The sequence below is a fragment of the Felis catus genome, chromosome B2 (assembly GCF_018350175.1).
Source record: "Felis catus isolate Fca126 chromosome B2, F.catus_Fca126_mat1.0, whole genome shotgun sequence".
NCBI classification, from domain to species: domain Eukaryota; kingdom Metazoa; phylum Chordata; class Mammalia; order Carnivora; family Felidae; genus Felis; species Felis catus.
The window spans coordinates 63794007-63816172 of record NC_058372.1 but is presented as its reverse complement, the minus strand read 5'-3'; the positions used below and the strand labels follow the sequence as shown (position 1 = coordinate 63816172).

At 36.6% G+C, this 22166-nt stretch overlaps 1 protein-coding gene across 8 annotated transcripts in view; it reads right to left on the bottom strand.

Annotated features, from left to right (window-relative positions):
* Positions 1-22166, bottom strand: part of SMAP1 (small ArfGAP 1) — a 279736-nt gene that overhangs the window by 67266 nt on the left and 190304 nt on the right. For 7 of the 8 annotated variants that reach the window (XM_045057719.1, XM_045057720.1, XM_019830821.3 and 4 more), the window contains one exon: positions 18433-18513. The exons of the other annotated variant lie outside the window; for it this stretch is intronic. In XM_045057719.1, coding sequence (XP_044913654.1) covers positions 18433-18513 — 81 coding nt within the window. The remainder of the gene's footprint in view (positions 1-18432; positions 18514-22166) is intronic. 8 annotated transcript variants of the gene reach the window in all.

Here is a 22166-nt window from a genome sequence, read left to right as displayed (position 1 = left end):
TTTAAGCAGGGAATAAAATGATCTGTGGAAAATAAAGGGAATCTTCCAAACCCACTCATAATAATGCCTTGTGAGACATCTGCTATGCTTATTCACCTACACCATATGTATCCATGATTTCCATAAAAGCATTAATTATTGGAAATATCTTATTCTCAAATGCACTCATGTATCACATTAAAGGTTTATTTAGCCTAAATTACATTTGAGAGCTTGGTGGCTGTGTAAATGCCTCTGTTAGATTGCTAAAAACATAACCTATCAATATAGCATCTGGCAATGAGCCACTTAATTTAGCTTTAATGTTTTACTAAAACAATTTATTTGATTTACAACTGTTGCTTACTTTTACATAGCTGTATTGAAATTTCAAGTAAAACAGATTTGCACTTGTAGTTTTTGCATATATTGGAAGATTAAATCACTTCTATTGAGCAAGTAAAAATGTATTTTTAAGTTTTATTAACACAAAAGATGTGGTCCAAAGAAGCAACTTTGCTGGTTTGTTCCTTTACCAACTAATTTAAAAAATAACTATTCATCTGTATCATCTTCTTAAGAGTCAAATACTTCTCATATCTTGAGATAAACTTTTTAATGATAGTATTACCAAAAGCAGGAGCCTTCTCTTTCCCATATTACTGCTTCTCTAGAGAACTTTCCTTCCTGAGATTTTTTAATTCTACATTGACAAACAGTGTGAACAGACTTTTCTTTCATGATTTTCAAGAAACCAGTGGCAAATATCTGCACAAGAAATATTTTTTAAGTCTGATATTAAAAAAATTATAGGTAGGAGGAGCCAAGATGGTGGAAGAGCATGGAAGTTTTTTGTGTGTCTCGTATCCAAGACATACAGCCAGACCAACACTAAACCATCCTGCACACCTAGAAAGCTGATCTGAGGATTAACACAACAATCTGCACAACCTGAACTACAGAATTCAGCAGGTACACAGTGCAGAGAGGTGAACTTGGGAAGAGAGAAGCCACAGAGGGCAGGGAGCTGCTTTTGCAGGCAGAGAGAGGACGGAGATGGAGGGGAAATATGGGAAAAGCACCTCTCCCCAAAAGCAGCTGGAGACAAAGTGGAAAAGTGGAAACAGCCACAGGGCCTGAACTAAAAAGGGAGAAAGGAGAAAGGAGAGGGTTTACATTCCATTAAGACTCTATAAACCGGGGGAGCGCAGAGTCTGAAACTCCACAGCTCCATACCTGGCGGTGCTCTGGTGAGAAGGACAAAATACCAGGAGCTGAGTGAAGTCCAGGGGTCCTCAGGCCACACAGTGAAAGGTGGTTCCCTGCTGGGGCGGGTGGGGGACATTTAGTAGAGGCTGTGTGGCACCCCCATGGGCAAAGGCTCCAGGGGACCCAAGAGAATAACCAAATTCACTGGTGCTGGGACAAGGTCGTTAAGGGTGAAGTCTGGTGACAGATGAGTGTTGTGATTTTCCATAATCCCTGAAACGCAGCTGCTACAAGATCACATGAACTTTTTCTGGGGTGGGCTGGCACCCAGCCTCAGTCTCTGGGCATAGGGAGCAGCATGGTCCCACGAACGTTCCTGGGTGCTGCCAGCACCCGGCCATTGCTCGGTGAGACCCTCCCACAGGGGCAGAACAGGTCAAAGTAGCAGTCTCTCAGACATAAGGGGTCGGGAAAAACAGCCGCATCTGGGATAAAACTCAGGAGGGAGGTGCTGCCTGGCAACTTGACGGCTTGGTCACAGACAGTATAAAAGCAGGGAGTGGATGGAAGCCGGAGACAAAGGACAGGTGTGCGATTACAGACTGGGGAGAACAGAGTTGCAATACTAGAGACTAGGTAGCTGGGTAATGCCATTTTCACCCCTCCTGCACAGGTACATATACACCTACAAGCACCACAACAATTCACCCCAGTAAGCTAAGTGGCGCCATCTAATGGAGAACAGAGATGCTGCACTAAGCCCCACCCAACTGGGCCAACCTAGCAGGAACACCACAAGTCTTTATGCCTGCTTAGTTTATGGACTACAAATGCTTCATAGTTTGACTTCTAGGGGAAAACGATGTAATTTCAATCGTATTTCAGTCTGTTCGCTGGTCCATCTATTCAATTTTCTTTTTTTGTTCTTTTTCATTTCTTTTTCTTTTTAATTTTTTTTTAACGTTTATTTATTTTTGAGACAGAGAGAGACAGAGCATGAACGGGGCAGGGTCAGAGAGAGGGAGACACAGAATCTGAAACAGGCTCCAGGCTCTGAGCTGTCTGCACAGAGCCCGACGCGGGGCTCGAACTCACAGACCGCGAGATCATGACCCAAGCTGAAGTCGGCCGCTTAACCGACTGAGCCACCCAGGCGCCCCTCATTTCTTTTTCTTGAATACAGAAAGAGAAAAAGTTCATTTTTACTTTCAATTTTTATTTAAAAAATTTAATTTTTTTCTACTATAAGTTTTTTTTTTTAATTTTTTTTTTCAACGTTTATTTATTTTTGGGACAGAGAGAGACAGAGCATGAACGGGGGAGGGGCAGAGAGAGAGGGAGACACAGAATCGGAAACAGGCTCCAGGCTCTGAGCCATCAGCCCAGAGCCCGATGCGGGCTACTATACATTTTTGTAAATTTTTCAAATTCTATTTTACTTCCATCATTTCATTTTATTCTATTTCATTGTATTCATTTTTTCAAATTTTCAAACATTTTCCTCCCCCCCTTTTTCTCTAATAAATCTTTTATTTGATTTTTTTTGTGTGTATGCTGTTTATGACTTTTTAATTTTAATTAAAAAAATTTTTGTTACCTCATTAATTCCTTTTCTTCCTTCAAAATGACAAAACGAAGGAATTCACCCCAAAAGAAAGAGCAGGGAGAAATGATAACCAGGGACTTAACCAACAAGCTATAAGGAAGATGTCTAAACAAGAATTTAGAATGATGATAATGAGAATACTAGCTGGGGTCGAAAACAGATTAGAATCCCTTTCTGCAGAGATAAAAGAAGTAAAAACTAGTCAGGATGAAATAAAAAACGCTATAACTGAGCTGCAATCTCTAATGGATGCCACAGCAGCAAGGAAAGATGAGGCAGAGCAGCGAATGAGCGATACAAAGGGCAAACTTATGGAGAATAATGAAGCAGAAAAAAATAAGGGAGACAAAGTAAAAGAGCATGATTGAAGAATTAGAGAAATCAGTGACTCATTAAAAAGGAACATCAGAATCATTGGGGTCCCAGAAGAGGAAGAGAGAAAAAAAGGGGTAGAAAGGCTATGTGAGTAAATCATAGCAGAAAACTTTCCTAAACTGGGGAAAGACACAGACATCAAAATCCAGGAAGCACAAAGGACTCCCAGTAGATTCAACAAAAACCAACCATCAACAAGGCATATCATAGTCAAATTCACAAAATACTCAGGCAAGAAAGAATCATGAAAGCAGCAAAGGAAAAAAAGTCCTTAACCTATAAGGGAAGTCAGACCAGGTTTGCAGCAGATCTACCCACAGAAATTTGGCAGGCCAGAAAGAGGTGGCAGGATATATTCAATCTGCTGAAACAGAAAAATATGCAGCCAAGAATTCTTTATCCAGCAAGGCTGTCATTCAAAATAGGAGAGATTAAAAGTTTCCCAGACAAACAAAAAGTAAAGGAATTTGTGACCACTAAACCAGCCCTGCAAGAAATTTTAAGGGGGACTCTCTGAGGGGAGAAAAGAGGAAAGGAGAGGGGAGGGGAAGGGAGGGGAAAGAAAGAAAGAAAGAAAGAAAGAAAGAAAGAAAGAAAGAAAGAAAGAAAGAAAGAAAGAAAGAAAGAAAGAAAGAAAGAAAGAAAGAAAAGAAAAGAAAAGGAAAGGAAAGGAAAGGAAAGGAAAGGAAAGGAAAGGAAAGGAAAGGAAAGGAAAGGAAAGGAAAGGAAAGGAAAGGAAAGGAAAGGAAAGGAAAGGAAAGGAAGAAGGAAGGAAGGAAGGAAGGAAGGAAGGAAGGAAGGAAGGAGGAAGGAAGGAAGGAAGGAAGGAAGGAAGGAAGGAAGGAAGGAAGGAAGAAGGGAAAGAAAAAGAAAGAAAGAGAATGAAAGAAAGAAAAGGAAGAAAATACATACATACATACATACATACATACATACATACATACCAAAAGCAACACAGACTAGAAAGGACCAGAAATACCACCAGCAACTCCAACTCTACAAGCAACATAATGGCAATAAATTCATGTCTTTCAGTACTCTGTCAATGGACTAAAAGCTCCAATCAAAAGACACAGGGTAGCAGAATGGATAAGAAAACAAGATCCATCTATATGCTGTTTACAAGAGACCCACTTTAGACCTAGAGACACCTTCAGATTGAAAGAAAGGGGATGGAGAACCATCTATCATGCTAAGGGTCAACAAAAGAAAGCCAGAGTAGCCATACTTATATCAGACAATCTAGACTTCAAAATAAAGACTAACAAGAGATGAAGAAGGGCATTATATCATAATCAAGGGGTCTATCCACCAAGAAGACTTAACAATTGTAAATATTTATGCTCCAAATGTGGCAACACCCAAATACATAAATCAGTTGATAACAAACATAAATCAATTCATTGGTAGTAATACCATAATAGTAGGGGACTTCAACACCCCCCTTGCAGCAATGGACAGATCATCTAATCAGAAAATAAACAAGGAAACAATGATTTTGAATGACACACTGGACCAAGAAGTTAAAGAGGAAATTAAAAAGTGCATGGAAGCCAATGAAAATGATAACACCACAGCCCAAAACCTCTGGAACACAGCAAAGGCAGTCATAAGAGGAAAGTATATAGCAATCCAGGCCTTCCTAAAGAAGGAAGAAAGATCTCAGATACACAACCTAACCTTACACCTTAAAGAGCTGGAGAAAACAAAACAAAACCCCAAAACAGCAGACAGAAAATAATAAGATTAGAGCAGAAATCAATGCTATCAAAACCAAAACCAAAACAAACAAACAAACAAAAAAACCCCAAAAAACCCAGCAGAACAGATCAATGAAACCAAGAGTTGGTTCTTTGAAAGAATTAACAAAATTGATATACCACTAGCCAGTTTGATCAAAAAGAAAAAGGAAAGGATCCAATAAAATCACAAATAAAGAGGAGAGATCACAACCAACACAACAGGAATAAAAATAATAAGAGAATATTATGAACAATTATATGCCAATAAATGGGCAATCTGGAAGAAATGGACAAATTCCTAGAAACATATAAACTACCAAAACTGAAACAGGAAGAAACAGAAAATTTGAACAGACCCATAATCAGTAAAGAAATTAAATCAGTAATCAAGAATCTCCCAAAAAACAAGAGCCCAAGGCCAGATGGCTTTCCAGGGGAATTCTACCATTTAAGGAAGTGTTAACATCTATTCTCTTGAAGCTGTTGCAAAAAATAGAAATGGAAGGAAAACTTCCAAACTCTTTCTATGAAGCCAGCATTACCTTGATTCCAAAACCAGACAGAGTCCCCACTAAAAAGGAGAACTATAGACCAATTTCCCTGATGAACATGGATGCAAAAATCCTCAACAAGGTATTAGCCAATCAGATTCATCAATACATTAAAAAAATTATTCAACACGACCAAGTGGGATGTATGCCTGGGATGCAAGCCTGGTTCAATATCCACAAAACAATCAATGTGATTCATCACATCAATAAAAGAAAGGACAAGAACCACATGATCCTCTCAATAGATGCAGAGAAAGCATTTGAAAAAATACAACATCCTTTCTTTATAAAAACCCTCAAGAAAGTAGGGATAGAAGGATCATACCTCAAGATCATTTAAAGTCATATATGAAAGACCCAATGCTAATATCATCTCAATGGGGAAAAACTGAGAGATTTCCCCCTAAAGTCAGGAACATGACAGGGATGTCCACTCTCACCACTGTTATGCAACACAGTATCGGATGTCTTAGCCTCAGCAATCAGACAACACAAAGAAATAAAAGGCATCCAAACTGGCCATGTGGAGGTCAAACTTTCACTCTTCACAGATGACATGATACTTTATATGGAAAACCCAAAGGATTCCACCAAAAACCTACTAGAACTGATCCATGAATTCAGCAAAGTTGCAGGATATAAAATCAATGCACAGAAATCGGTTGCATTCCTATACACCAACAATGAAGCGACAGAAATAGAAATCAAGGAATCGATCCCATTTACAATTGCACCAAAAAACATAAAATATTTAGGAATAAACCTAACCAAAGAGGTGAAAAATCTATATGCTGAAAACTATAGAAAGTTTATGAAGGAAATTGAAGAAGACACAAAAAAATGGAAAAAGATTCCACGCTCCTGGATAGGAAGAACAAATACTGTTAAAATGTCAATACTACCCAAAGCAATCTACACATTCAATGCAATCCCTATCAAAATAACACCAGCATTCTTCACAGAGCTAGAACAAACAATCCTAAAATATGTATGGAACCAGAAAAGACCCCGAACAGCCAAAGCAATCTTGAAAAAGAAAACCAAGGCAGGAGGCATCACAATCCCAGACTTTAAGCTGTATTAAAAAGTTGTAATCATCAAGACAGTATGGTACTGGCAGACACTCAGATCAATGGAACAGAATAGAGAACCCAGAAATGGACTCACAAACGTGAGTGATCTTTGACAAAGCGGGAAAGAATATCCAATGGAATAAATACAGTCTCTTCAGCAAGTGGTGCTGGGGAAACTGGACAGCAACATGCAGAAAAATGAACCTGAACCACTTTCTTACACCATACACAAAAATAAACTCAAGGGGCACGTGGGTGGCTCAGTTGGTTAAGCGTCAACTTCGGCTCAGGTCATGATCTCACAGTTCGTGAGTTCTGGAGAACAAACAGAGGGTTACTGGAGGAGTTGTGGGAGGGGGGATGGGCTAAATGGGTAAGGGGCATTAAGGAATTTACTCCTGAAATCATTGTTGCACTATATACTAACTTGGATGTAAATTAAAAGAATAAAAAAATAAAAAGACATTAAAAAAAATTATAACACATATTTTGGGGACCACATGCAATTGCCAATAATCTCTTTTAAACTAAAGTACCCCACCAAGGGATATACCAGTAAGTAATATGCACACAAGCATAGAAAACTGTAACACAAATTGGGGGTGCCAGGATGGCTCAGTCAGTTAAATGTCTGACTTCGGCTCAGGTCATGATCTCGGGGTTCATGAGTTCAAGCCTCATGTGAGGCTCTCTGCTGTCAGCAGTGAGCACGCTTCCCATACTCTGTCCCCCCCTCTCTCTGCCCCTCCCCTGCTTGCTCTTGCTCTCTCTCTCAAAAATAAATGAACGTTAAAAAAAAATTATCACACAAGTTGTTTACAACAGTCATCCTTAGATAGAGGGTCTATGAGAAATTACATATTATTTAAATGTTTTGCTTGTTTGCATATTTTTTTTTCTACTGAATAGGTAATACTGTACTTAATAAAGAAATAGTGGTGCCTGAGTGGGTCAGTGGGTTGAGTGTCTGACTCCTGATTTCAGCTCAGGTCATGATTCCAGGGTCATAGGAATAAGCCCCATGTGGAGCCTCCTTAAGACTCACTCTAATTCTCTCTGCCCACTCCCTCTTCCCTTCTCCCCAACTTGTACTCTCCAATAAAAATTAGATAAATTAATACATAAAATAAAAATAAAGTAATTTTAATAAAGGACCCATAACCAGCAAAAAAAATTAATCAGTAATCAAATATCTCCCAAAAATCAAGAGTCCTGGGCCAGATGATTTCCAGGGTAATTCTACTAGACATTTAAAGAAGACTTAATGCCTATTCTTCTCAAACTGTTCCAAAACAGAAATAGAAGAAAACTTCCAAACTCATTCTACAAAACCAGCATACCTTGATTTCAAAACCAAAGACCCCGCTAAAAAGGAGAATTACAGACCAACATTCCTGATGAACATGGATGCAAAATTTCTCAACAAGATACTAGCAAATCAAACCCAGCAGTACCTCAAAAGAATTATTCATCATGATCAAGTGAGATTTATTTCTGGGCTGTGGATCTGGTTCTATATTCACAAATCAATCAGTGTGATACACCACATTAATAAAGAAAGGATAAGAACCATATGATCCCCTCAATAGATGCAGGAAAAGCATATTACAAAATACAGCATCCATTCTGGATAAAAATTCTCAACAAAGTAGGGATACATGGAACATACCTCAGCATCATAAAGGCCATATATGAAAGACCCACAACTAATATCATTCTCAATGGGGAAAAACTGAGAGCCTTTCCCACATGGTCAGGAACAACACAAGGGTGTCCACTCTCACCATTACTATTTAACACAGAAGTGGAAGTCTTAGCCTCAGCAATCAAACAAAAAGAAATAAAAGCCATCCAAATTGTCAAGGAAGAAGTCAAACTTTCACTATTTGCAGATGACATGACACTCTATGTAGAAAACCTGAAAGACTCTGCCAAAAAATTGCTAGAACTAATACATGAATTCAGAAAAGTCACAGGATATAAAATCAATGTGCAGAAATGTGTTGCATTTCTATACACCAATAACAAAGAGCAGAAAAAGAAATAAAGTAATCGATCCCATTTAAACTGCACCAAAAACAGTAAGACACCTAGGAATAAAACTAAACAGATAAAAGATCCATACTCTGAAAACTATAAAACAATGATGTAAGAAATTAAAGAGGACACAAAGAAATGGAAAAACATTCCATGGTCAAGGACTGGAAGAACATTGTTAAAATGTCTATGCTACCCAAAGCAATCTACACATTTAATGCAATCCCTATCAAAATACCACCAGCATTTTTCGCAGAGCTAGAAAAAACAATCCTAAAATTTGTATGGAACCACAAAAGACACTGAATAGCCAAAGCAATCCTGAAAATGAAAACACTGGAGGCATCGTGATTCTGGATTTCAAGCTATATTACAAAGCTGTAGAGATCAAGACAGTATGGTACTGGCACAAAAACAGACACAGAGATCAATAGAACAGAATAGAGAACCCAGAAATGGACCCACAACTATACAGTCAACTAATCTTTGACAAAGCAAGAAAGAATATCCAATGGAAAAAAGACAGTCTGTTCAACAAAGGGTGTTGGGAAAACTGGACAGAGACATGCAGAAGAATGAAACGGGACCATTTTCTTACACCATACACAAAAATAAATTCAAAATGAATGAAAGACCTAAATGTGAGACAGGACACCATCAAAATCCTAGAGGAGAACACAGGCAAAAACCTCTCTGGCCTCAGGCAGTGCAACTTCTTACTAGACATGTTGCTAAAGGCAAGGGATACAAAAGCAAACAGAAACTACTGGGATTTCATCAAGATCAAAAGCTCTGCACAGGGAAGGAAACAATCAACAAAACTAAAAGACAGCCTACAGAATGGGAGAAGGTATTTGCAAATGACATTTCTGATAAAGGGTTAATATATATCTAAAACCTATGAAGAACTTATTAAACTCAACCACAAAAAAACAAGTAACTTAGTAAATAGATGGGCAGCAGATATGAACAGTCCCTTTTCTAGAGAAGACATCCAGCTGTCTAACAGACACTTGAAAAGATGCTCAACATCCCTTATCATCAGGGAAATACAAATCAAAACTAGGATGAGATACTACCTCACACCAGTCAGAAAGTCTAAAATTAAACAAAACAAGAAACAGCAGGTGTTGGCAAGGATGTGGATAAAGAGGAACTCCCTTGCATTGTCGGTGGGAATACAAACTGGAACACAGCCACTGTAGAAAACAGTATGGAGGCTCCTCAAGAAACTAAAAATAGAACTACCCTGTGATCCAGCAACTGCACTATTAGGTATTTACCCAAAGGATAAAAAAAATACAGATTCGGAGTTACATGCACGTCAGTGTTTACAGCAAAACACCCAACAATAGCCAAACTATGGAAAGTGCTGAAATGTCCACTGACTGATGAATGGATAAAGAAGAGCTCATACATTATACAATGGAATATTACTCAGCCACCAGAAAGAATGAAATCTTGTCATTTGCAATGATGTGCATGGAGCTAAAATATATTACGCTAAGCGAAAACAGAGAAAGGCAAATACCATATGATTTCACTCATATGTGAAATTTAAGAAACAAAATACATGAAACAAACCACAAGAGACTCTCAACGATAGAGAACAAACTGAATATTGATGGAGCAAGGTGGATAAGAGATGAGTTAGATGGGTGATAGATATTAAGGAGGGCACTTGTGATGAGCACTGGGTATTGTATGTGATGAATCACTGAATTCTACTCAAACCATTATTGCACTATATGTTAACTAAGATTTAAACTAAAAAAAAAAAAAAAAGAAATAAAACTGAACATTAAGAGAATTTGAAGTTCATAAAAACATAAAAATATTCCAAGATAGGTATATAATTGTGTCCTAACTCTCCTTATAATGACCTCAGAGAGGAACTTAAAGAAAATCCATGAAAATATTAATATCTTCTCTTTGAAAAAACTATCTGAATTATTGTTAATATATCCACTGTATATAAAAACAATGGTGCAATCATCTGGCATTTGTCTATTGTACCCCTGAAACTAATATTACACTATATGTTAACTAACTGGAATTGAAAAAAGAACTTAAGAAAAACAATGGTGCAATTAACACTTAGATAAATATTCAAACAAATAATACCTAAATACCTTAAAGTAAACCATTTTTTCCAAATTTTATGTACATATGTGATATGTACATTCTATATAAATACAAAAGTAACTTGCATTAGGAATAACTACCTTTCCTCCTGAAGTATATTTTGTGGGGTTATTTTTAATGTTTATTTATTTTTGAGAGAGACAGAAAGACAGAGTGTGAGCAGGGGAGGGGCAGAGAGAGAGAGGGAGACAAAATCTGAAGCAGGCTCCAGGTTGCTGACAGCACAGAGCCCGACGCAAGGCTCAAACTCACGAACTGCGAGATTATGACCCGAGCAGGAGTCAGATGCTTAACTGACAGAGCCACCCAGGGACCCCTAGATTTTGTGTTTTAACAGTAAAACAACTGATTAAGAGATCAGAACTATGGTAGGTGAAAAACTAGTCTGAAATAATACGGAGAACTCATTGACTGAAGACCAGCCCTGCAGAATACTGAAAAACATCTTTAAGGGTATTTTCAAATGATTTTAGGAATCTGTCCTGTGTTCCGTAGATGGAATAATTCTAAATTTAAAGCTATTATTACCAAGAATACCTCTAGAGATCATTTAGGAAACCCTGTCATTAATAAGTAAAGAACAGGAGTTTCTGTACTTAACTAACTTTGCCAAGGAGACAGCTAACCATAGACCAAGGACTTGAATCTGGCTCTCTTCCTGACTCTGCTTCTTCTACTGCAACTAATTCTCAGTTGTTGGTGAGGCAGAGAGGGAAGGTTCTAACAAATTCAGCTGAGTATTTCTGTAAGTACTCATTTACTGCTTTTGTGTTACAAAGAAAGAATTGAGTAGTTGTGAAAGATAGCTTAGAGTCCACAGCCTAAAATATTTACTATCTGGTTTTTTACAGAAAAGTTTGCTCATTCTACATTAAAGATTTTTTACCATTCAATTCAGAAGTTTCAGAATCTGACCCATAATAACCCATATGATGGGTGTAATAATTAGCAATAAAACCAGAAGCATACTAGCAGTTAAGTTAAAAGGGGTTAACCCCACCACCACCACCACCACACCACCACCACCACCACCACGGAATTGACTATTTGTCCATTTTCCGTATTTTGTCATGAAAATCTTTTAAAAAAGAGAAACTATAAAACTTAGAACCTTGCAAAAAAGAAATTAAGATCTGATTATTTAAACTGAAGGAGAACCCATATACATTTCTATACTGTAAGACTACTTCTCATCTACATGAACATATTTGCTACTTGGAAGAGAGCCTAGTAGATAAATTTAAGCTAAATGAATTAGCTATGTCGGATGTGGGGTGCCTGGATGGCTCAGGTGGTTAAGCATCCAACTCAGGTCCTGAGTTTCCAGTCGTCAGATTATGCCCTACGTCAGGCTCTGTGCTAGCAGTGTGGAGCCTGCTCGGGATTCTCTTTCTTTCTCTCTCTCTCTCTCTCTGCCACTCCCCCACTCTTGCTCGCTCGCTTTCGCAAAATAAACATTTTAAAAGAAAAAGAAATGTCAAATGTATGATAATTATTTTAGAAAGAGTCAAATTGATACACATTTTTCTAGCAGAATATCTAAACCACAAATGATATCTTATTTAAATGTCAAAAGCATCTACCATATTAATCACCTGATTCATTAAATTTTTAGGTTTTACCTTTCTACTCTTAGAAAAGAAAGCAAACCTGGCTTCAGCTGACCCTGTTAGTAATGGATACTCACACCACAAAAAGTGTAAACCTCAGTGAGATTTAAATAAGTACAAAATACAATTTAAACAAAAGAAATAGAATGAAATAGAAAGAGAAAGAGAAAGAGAAAGAGAAAGAGAAAGAGAAAGAGAAAGAGAAAACAAGTTTATTTAAAGAAGTCCCTACTAGAACTGACAAATCAATAAAAGTTATTAATTCACTAGTCAGGATAACATGAGATGAGGTTATATACAAACACACAGTTCTTTTTTAGGGACCCCTGGACAGTTCATTGTAAACAATGTAAGACGTACATAACTAAAAATTACAACAAGAAAGGAACCTGAAGACATATATGTCAAATTAGAAAACACACACATGGCTTGGGACTAAAGTCAGAAGACCTCATTCAAATCTCTGAGCTGTCAACAACTGTTCACACTGATTAAATTACTTCTTGGTGACTTGGGTCCTCCTAGGACTTAGTTTATTTCTTTATAAAATAAGGGATTGGACTAGAGTACAAAGATTCCTTTTAACCCCCAAATTAACTTATTTTTAAGTAACCATTTATTTATTACCACTGTTATGTGTCAAGATCATATTAATAACGTTAATAACTTGTCAACTGCATTTAGAAAAAGTATTCTAGAATAAATAACTACCAAGCCTCATTCTTTTAAACACAGGAAGAGATAGGAAATGAAGTTTAATATGTGCTGCCTTAAAAAAAGAAGTAAAATCCTTTTTCCAAATGAGACTCAATAATTCTCCAAATAAACTAGGTAACATTAAGCAAATCCTATTCTGAGTCTCGGCTCTTCCATTTATAAAATGGGACCACCAACAATAACTAGTTTTTTGTGAGAAATAAAGTTAACACACAGGTGAAAAGCTTTCCCTTTGATGTCAGAAATAAGACAAGGATGCTCTCTAGCACTGATTCAAATACTGGAAACAAAAAGAGCAATACAACCAGCCACCGTAAAGTTACAAAGATAAGATATTTACAAACATATAACTGGAAAAAGATGAGTATCCTCTACATGTGATACATACACACAGACTGGTACAAATGAATGAGAAAAAAGTAAGCAATCCAACTGAAAAATAGGCAAAAGATCTGAACCAGAGCTCCCAACAAAAGAGGAAATCCAAACAAGGTAATTAACATATGAAAAAGGCACTTGACCTAATTAGTAATGAAGGAAACTGACATTAAAAATACAATGGGAGATGATTACATTCTCACCAGACTGCAAACTGTAAAATCTCTGAAAACACCACACATTGTAAACAATGTGCTGGGCACCTGGGTGGCTCAGTCGGTTAACCGTCCAGCTTCAGCTCAGGTCATGATCTCAGAGTTTGTGGGCTCGAGCCCCACGCTGGGTTCTGTGCTGATAGCTCAGAGCCTGGAGCCTGCTTCAGATTCTGTGTCTCCCTCTCTGCCCCTCCCAACCTCATACTCTGTCTCTGTCTCTCAATAATAAATAAAATTTCAAAAAAAAAAAAAAAGTGTGGCAAGACCAGAAAACATTTGGTATACAATTTGAAAAACCATTTAATCCTATAGAAAAGTTCAAGATAGGTCACGACCCAACAATTGTATTCCTAAGAATATCCTAAAGAAATGCATGCTTGGATCCAAGTACAAAAGTGTTCACAGCAGCACTATTTGTAACAGCTAAAGCCTGGATATAATCCAAATATTTATCAACAGTGGAATGGATAAATAAAACAAGGAATATATATATTTATTCAGTTCAGTTGTTTTAGTATTTATATATATTATATATATAAATACTTTATATACTTTATAAAGTATTTATATATAAAGTATAAGTATATATACTTTATATACTTTATATAAATACTTTATATATATAAATAATATATAAACACTTATATATATAAATATATATATAAATACTAAAACAATTAACTGAACAAACTGTAACTAAATACAATATGACTGACCCTTATAAATAAAATGCTAACTAAAAAAAGGAAAATACAAAAGAATATTTGTGATATCACTTCATTCATATGTTTAAAAAATAAAAAACCACACTATTTAGAAATACATGCAGAGAAGGTAAAAAACTATTTCTAAAATGCAAAGAAATTACCACTTCTGTGGAGAAGGGAAGTTTTTTTTTTATTGGGAATGGTATTGAGTGGGGCAGTTTCTGGGGTGCTGGCCATGACCTACTTCCTGATTTACACCATGAATACATGGGTGGTCACTTTACACACACACTGTACACATAAATTGTACACCTGTAAGTTCCTGGAATATAGGAGATAGTTAATAAAGCCAACTATTACTTTATATTGATAATTTTATTCTACTATTGCTATTACTTTCATCAATATTACTACTAATTTCTCCTCTGCAGATTATATATGCCTGCTTAAAATATCAGTTCACAGAGAATATAAAGAAAAATGCATATTACATATGAAAATATACATATGAAAATGCTTAGATGCTATAAAGCTTCTTTATTTGTACTATTTTCCTTTCAGTTCCCTCACTGTTACACTGGTTTCTTTTTTTTTAAGTTTCATTTATTTATTTTGAGAGAGACAGAAAAAGAGAGAGACAGAGAGCACAGGAGCAGAGGAGGCAAACCCCAAGTTTGCCATGGGGCTCAAACTCATGAACTGTGAGATCATGACCTGAGCTGAAACCAAGAGTCAGAGGCTTAACTGACTGAGCACTCAGACACCCTTCCAAATAGTAACACTTCTAAATGTATCTCCCTTGGGGCACCTGGGTGGCTCAGTTGATTCAGCGCCCAGCTTCAGCTCAGGTTATGATCTCACAATTCATGAGTTTATGATCCACATCGGGCTCTCTGCTGTCAGCACAGAGCCCGCTTCAGATACTCTGTCCCCTTTTCTTCCTGTGTCCTCCCCTGTTTGCACTCACTCAAAAAAATAAACATTAAAAAACAAAATATATCTTCCTTCCTATACACTCTGCATTATCTTAACTGCAAAATTTTGATAGGAACTAAAGTGTTTCCCTCTACGTGATTATTCTTTCAGCAAGGCTCCCATCAATAGCAGAAGTCCTAATGTAGGTTGAGTAAGAATAACAGAAGATGTGTGAACTGAGTTTAATAAAACCTAAGTATCAAAAGGAAATAATATAGGAATCACCCTAGATTCTCACTGTTCACACACTCTGAACTGCTCTTCTCAAGCTCCCAACCCACAGACTCAGTTCTTAGGTAACTGCTGTGACCGTTTTTCACAGGAAGCAATAGAAGGCAAATATTTACAAACAAGCCTATGAAACATGTAAGTTTACTACATCAAAATGCTCACTATATTTCAATGGTAAGGTTTTTTTTTTAAGAGAGAAAATAAATATATGATATTTTAAAAGTAGATATATCTTGTCAAGTATCACAAAAACTATTTTGATATTTCCAATTTCTGGAAACAAAAGATAACATCTACTAGTGACTTTAAAATTCCTTTCTAATGAAACAGGAAATTGTAAGACATTTCACTTAGGGCTTACTGATGCATGCTATAGAGAAAGTTACCAGAGGAGAATTAAAGCTACTTAAGTAACCAAGTTATAATTACCAACTTAATTACAACTTTCAAAAAAATGTAATATTTAACATCTAAACTTAATTTGATGAAAGGTAAGATTTTAATTTATTAAACTATCATTAAAACAAAGTGATATTAAAAAAATTAACTTTAACTGAAAAGTATTCCAAATAAATATTGCAAAGAATTCCATTTAGCAAAGTTCTTACAATCTTAGTATTTAATAAATTAATTTTAGTAATAAGCTGCAGTTTATTAGCTGTTCTGCATGACCTTGCAATCAAGACACTAAAAGATGAAAAACATCAATGAATCAATGTACATATATTTATCCTAAATATCTACTACACACAAGAACTGTTAAAAAACAAAGAAACATAAGACTTGGTCCCCACCTGAAGATTGCATAATCTCAAGAAACATCTATGCATCTGTGCTAGATAAGAAAAGTTATCTGAAAATACGATTAAACAATAATATAAATAGGAAGTAATAAAATCAAATGTATGACAATGTTGCCAGTATTTTGAGGAAGGAAAAAATGCTGTCTAGTTGAGATATTTGGAGGAGCTTCATGGAAAAGGTAGAATGAGTAAACTTTAGGTAAAAGGTGGGGAAAGGAAAGGACATTCTTGGCAGAGAAACTTAGTGAACAGAAATGGAAAGTATGTTTAGGCAACAATGGACAAGTCTTAACTGGTATAAAGAATGGAGACCTCTGGGAAGGGGTTAGATAGTGAAGAGTTTGCTATATGAAGGACTGAAGAGTCTTGGGATACTTGGTACATTTTAAGTGCTAAAGTCATGTTTGCAACTCTTTGAAGGTAGAGATTGCTTTAATAAATGAGGGGCGCCTGGGTGGCTTAGTCAGTTAAGCAACCAACTCTTTGATTTTGGTTCAGGTCATAATCTTGAGGTCCACGGGTTTGAGCATCACATTTGGTTCCATGCTGACAGCGCGGAGCCTGCTTGTGATTCTCTCTCTCCCTCATACACAAACACTCTCTCTCAAAAATAAATAAAATTATAAATAAATAAATAAATAAATAAATAGCAGAGAAAGAACCAGTATATATCTGCATTGTATGCTTTAAATGCATGCATCTTATATATGTAATTTATGCATGCATTAGGTCAATTTTTAAAATTTCAACTACTATCAAGGATGTTCCCTTTACTGACAACTCCTTTACCATGCTTCCATATTTTCATGATCAAACACATTCAAAGTCAAGCTACCATAATTATGTAACCAATGCCTTTTAAAAAGATAATGCTCTGGGGGCACCTGGGTGGCTCTGTCAGTTAAGCTTCAGACTTCGGCTCAGGTCATGAACTCACAGTTCGTGAGTTTGAGTCCCATGTCAGACTCTATGCTGACAGCTCAGAGACTGGACCCTGCTTGGGATTCTGTGTCTCCCTCTCTCTCTGTTCCTTCCCTGCTCACATTCTCTCTTTCTCTAAAATAAAAAAGATTTAAAAAATTAAAAAAAAAAAAAAAAGCTAATGTTCTGGGGTGCCTGGATGTTAAGCATCCAATTCTTGGTATCAGCTAAGTCAGTTAAGTCAGCTAAGTCAGTTAAGCATCCAATTCTTGGTATCAGCTTAGATCATGAGATCAACCCCCAAGTTGGGCTCCGCAATGGGCACGAAGCCTGCTTAAGATTCTCTCTCCCTCTGTTCCTCCACTACTTGCATGCACGCAAGCATGCATGTTCTCTCTCCAAAAAAAAAAAAAAAAAAAAAAAGTAATAATAAAAAGCTAATGTTCTCTTTACCTCTAGCTTGCCTAGTCACATCTATCTTGTACACGGCTGCCAAAATAATGTTCCAAAAGAACCGTTCTGAATTAGGTTTATCTCCGCTTTACAAACTTGGAAATGATGCCCACAGCCTTTCCTCTAAGAAATAATCAACCTAGACTTTAAAGTCTTCTACAATTTGAGCTCAACCTACCATACTGGTCTTATTTTTCACTACTTTCTTTACATAAACATCATCTTTCTTCAAACTCCACTACATTTTTTCTAAATATATTTTGTCTATTTTCATTTTCTATGCTTGTCCTCAGGTGTTCTCTCCAAATGATATATTCTTGCCTTCCACTTTAATTCTACCTACAATTCAAAATCTACCTCAAATGCTTACCCCTATGAATGGAGTCTTTTCTGAAGGCCCCTTCAGGTATGAACTCTTCATTCTCTAAACTTTCACTGAAGTCTGTGCATGAAAACTAAAAACACCATTCTTTATGTCATTAATAGAGAATGACCTTGAGGACCTCACATGATCTATACTCGTACATATATAACTAAAACTTATATAGGACAATCTAGAAGGACATGCTTAGCACACATATTCATTCAAAACATACTTACTGACAGAATGATAATTCACATACTGTAAATATCCCAAAGACATTCACATAAGAATACAAAAATAGGATGGTTATCTTAATAGGTTTTTTTTTAAAGGAATTTTACCTTTTCAGTTGTAAGAGGTTTTGCAGGCTTTTCTGGTTCCTTTTCTTTCTTTTTCTCTTCCTTTTTTTTTTCCTTTTCTTTCTAAAACATAGACCAAAGTTTTGATAAGTTCACTTTTAAGGAAATGTCAGCTGTTAACACATTTTTATTTTATTCGTTTCAGTAATTATTTAAGGAAGGATTCAAAAATGACAATATCCAGTGATACTGAAATATAAAAGTAAACACAGCAACTACATACTCTCATTGAGATTACATGTTGATAATACAACATGTTTTAAGAAATTTAAGACAGAGGTGAAAGTATTTAGAACTTCTTCGAAATTTCAGTTTGTTTTAAACAAATGAGACTTTTTTTCAATAAATTCTCACTCCATCTTAGAGATTAGGCTTCCTAATACCAACCATAATGTTGAACTTTGAGCAAGATCACAGATCTTCACACAGATGAAGACATTACAACATGTAAACGTGAGGCAAAAAGGGAAAAAATAATTTAAAAAAAATTTTTTAAATCTTTCTTTATGAGAGAAAGAGAGACTGAGCGCAAGCAGAGAAGGGGCAGAGAGAGAGGGAGACACGGAATCTGAAGCAGGCTCCAGGCTCTGAGCTGTCAGCATAGAGCCCGATGTGAGGCTCAAATCCACAAACTGTGAGATCATAACCTGAGCTGAAGTCAGACGCTTAACCAACTGAGCTACCCAGGCACCTATTTAAACTATCACAAAACAGGAGCGCTTGGGTGGCTCAGTTGGTTAAGGGTCCAACTTCAGCTCAGGTCAAGACCTCACAGTCAGTGAGTTCAAGCTCCAAGTCAGGCTCTGTGCTGACCACTCAGAGCCTGAAGCCTGCTTCAGATTCCGTGTCTCCCTCTCTCCCTGCCCTTTGTCTGCTCACGCTCTGTCTCTCTCTCTCTCTCTCTCAAAAATAAAATAAACATTAAAAATAAATAAAATTATGACAAAATATGTTTAGTCCATTACATAATGTGATTTTTAAAAAGACAAATACAATAATAATTTTCTCATTTAAAAAAATGTTAAGGATATCCCTGATAACAGAGCAAACTGACCAGTTAGTGTATTTAACCCAATCCAGTCTAGGTAAAATGTAATGCTACTATGATGTACACAATCTGCATTTCCAAGAAGGATAAAACAGGATATAATATTAAAACTTAAGGGCCCCAAACTCGCCAAAAAAGGAAAATGAGATAAAAGAATAAACAGTGATTCGGGGTGCCTGGGTCAGTCAAGAGTCTGACTCTTGATTTTGACTCATGGCATGATCTCACAGTTCATGGGTTTGAGCCCCAAGTCTGGCTCTGTGCTGACAGTACACAGCCTGCTTGGGATTCCCTCTCTCCCTCTCTCTCTGCCCCTCCCCAACTCTCGAGCACTCTCTCAAAATAAATAAATAAACTTTAAAATAAAGATCAGGGGCGCCTGGGTGGCGCAGTCGGTTAAGCGTCCGACTTCAGCCAGGTCACGATCTCGCGGTCCGGGAGTTCGAGCCCCGCGTCGGGCTCTGGGCTGATGGCTCAGAGCCTGGAGCCTGTTTCCGATTCTGTGTCTCCCTCTCTCTCTGGCCCTCCCCCGTTCATGCTCTGTCTCTCTCTGTCCCAAAAATAAATAAAAAACGTTGAAAAAAAATTTTAAAAAAATAAAATAAAATAAAGATCAAACAATGATCGTTCATAAGGCATTTAAAGGGAAGAGATATCTAGAAACTGTAACTGATTCACAACAAATGAGTGTTAGTTAGTATCTTAGTTTTCTTTCAGTAAATGGTTAAAGATACACTGATGAACCTCAAGAAAGGCAGAGTAAGAAGCACATAAGCACATTTAGTCAAAATGCCTATGGGCCTGTTTGTACCTGTGCCTTTAAAATGGTATTTGAACCACCTCTCTCAACAGCAGAATTTTTACTATTTGTAATTGAGAAAATACTGGCAATTCCTAGGCTATAACATAAGGGTTTAATAAAAGTTCCTATGGGCCAGACACTGTGATAAGCACCTTATTTTCTAATTTAATTTAATCAATAAGTGTCTGAAAAGAATGTCATTATAATCATTTTACAAATGAAGAACAAAAATTAGGAAAGGGATAAAGCCACACAGCTCATCAGCAGGAGGACCTAGGGAAGACCCCAACTCTCAAGGCACTATTCATTGCAATCCAGTGGAGCACTGGTACTTAGTACTATTCTTCCATAGAACAATGGTTAATATTTCCTGAACCCTTACTATGTGTGAGACAGTGTTTTTACTCAATTTAATCCTTCCAACAATTCTATGATGTGAGTAACCTTATTCCCGTTAATAAGTGAAGAATAAATGAAATATGCAAAAATCCTTTATCTATTATGAAATGTTTGGTGAAGAAAGCAATTAGTGATTGTCACTAATATGTTGGGAATGAATTATTCTATAAATTCACAAGATAGTTAATTTCTCAAGGAAGGCACAATCAAAAGAGTGGAGAAGCAGCTTGTCTTTCTAATCACTATGACTGGTAAGCACATACAAAATCACCAAAACTGAATTAGATTATTTACCTATGTTTAATAAAGAGAGAGCACAATTCAATTCTCTTTTACCCTGGAATTTCAGCTGCTAAAATATGGCTGTTATCCAATCTGATTCCAGCAGGGGTATTATGACACAAGCTTTGAAGCAACATTAAAAACATGGGCTCTAGGGGCGCCTGGGTGGCGCAGTCGGTTAAGCGTCCGACTTCAGCCAGGTCACGATCTCGCAGTCCGGGAGTTCGAGCCCCGCGTCAGGCTCTGGGCTGATGGCTCGGAGCCTGGAGCCTGTTTCCGATTCTGTGTTTCCCTCTCTCTCTGCCCCTCCCCCGTTCATGCTCTGTCTCTCTCTGTTCCAAAAATAAATAAAAAACGTTGAAAAAAATAATTAAAAAAAAAACAAAAACAAAAACATGGGCTCTAAATTCAGATCATATAGTTTGATCCACAAATGACTCCCATCTCTAGAATCAAAAGCTGCTAAAAGATCAAAGAGTACTGTGAGAACCTAATTTGTTTTAAACTATTTTCTCAGCAAGAACAAAGTACCGCAGTGTTTGGTATTATAAAATAGTTCCTGAAACTTGGTTGCTATATGTACAAATGATACAGTGAAACAGACTTTCTGTGTAAAAATAACTGAAATAAATGTTCAGTTCCTAGAAGGTAAAGATAAGCACACAGTGGGTTCATTATACTCAAATGACACTTGAGTGATTTAATCAAAGATACGGTCTTCAAAAACTTTTATTATGTACTCCTACCTTAAAAAGTTGCAAGCATATAAACTCTACCATATGTATATATTTATTTACAAAGTATATATAGCACTATATTATGCACATTATAAAACACACATAAAAGAAATGTTGAAAGTATAACAAAAAAAGCACAAATAGGCATAAATAAACTGCCCTGGGGTTCTCTCTAATATCTAATGCTATTGACATTAGACTTTGGAAACTACGGAATTAGACCAATGCCTTTTTTTAAATTTGAGGTATAATTTACAAATAACATTAATTTCTGGTGTACAACATAATGATTCAATATTTACATGCACTGTGAATTGATCATTACTAGAAGTCTAGTTTCCTCCTGTCACCATATAAAGTTACATAAATGAAATATAGTACTGTTGCTCTAGTTACCATTCTATACATTGCTACCCATAAATTACTTACTTTATAACTGAAAGTTTAT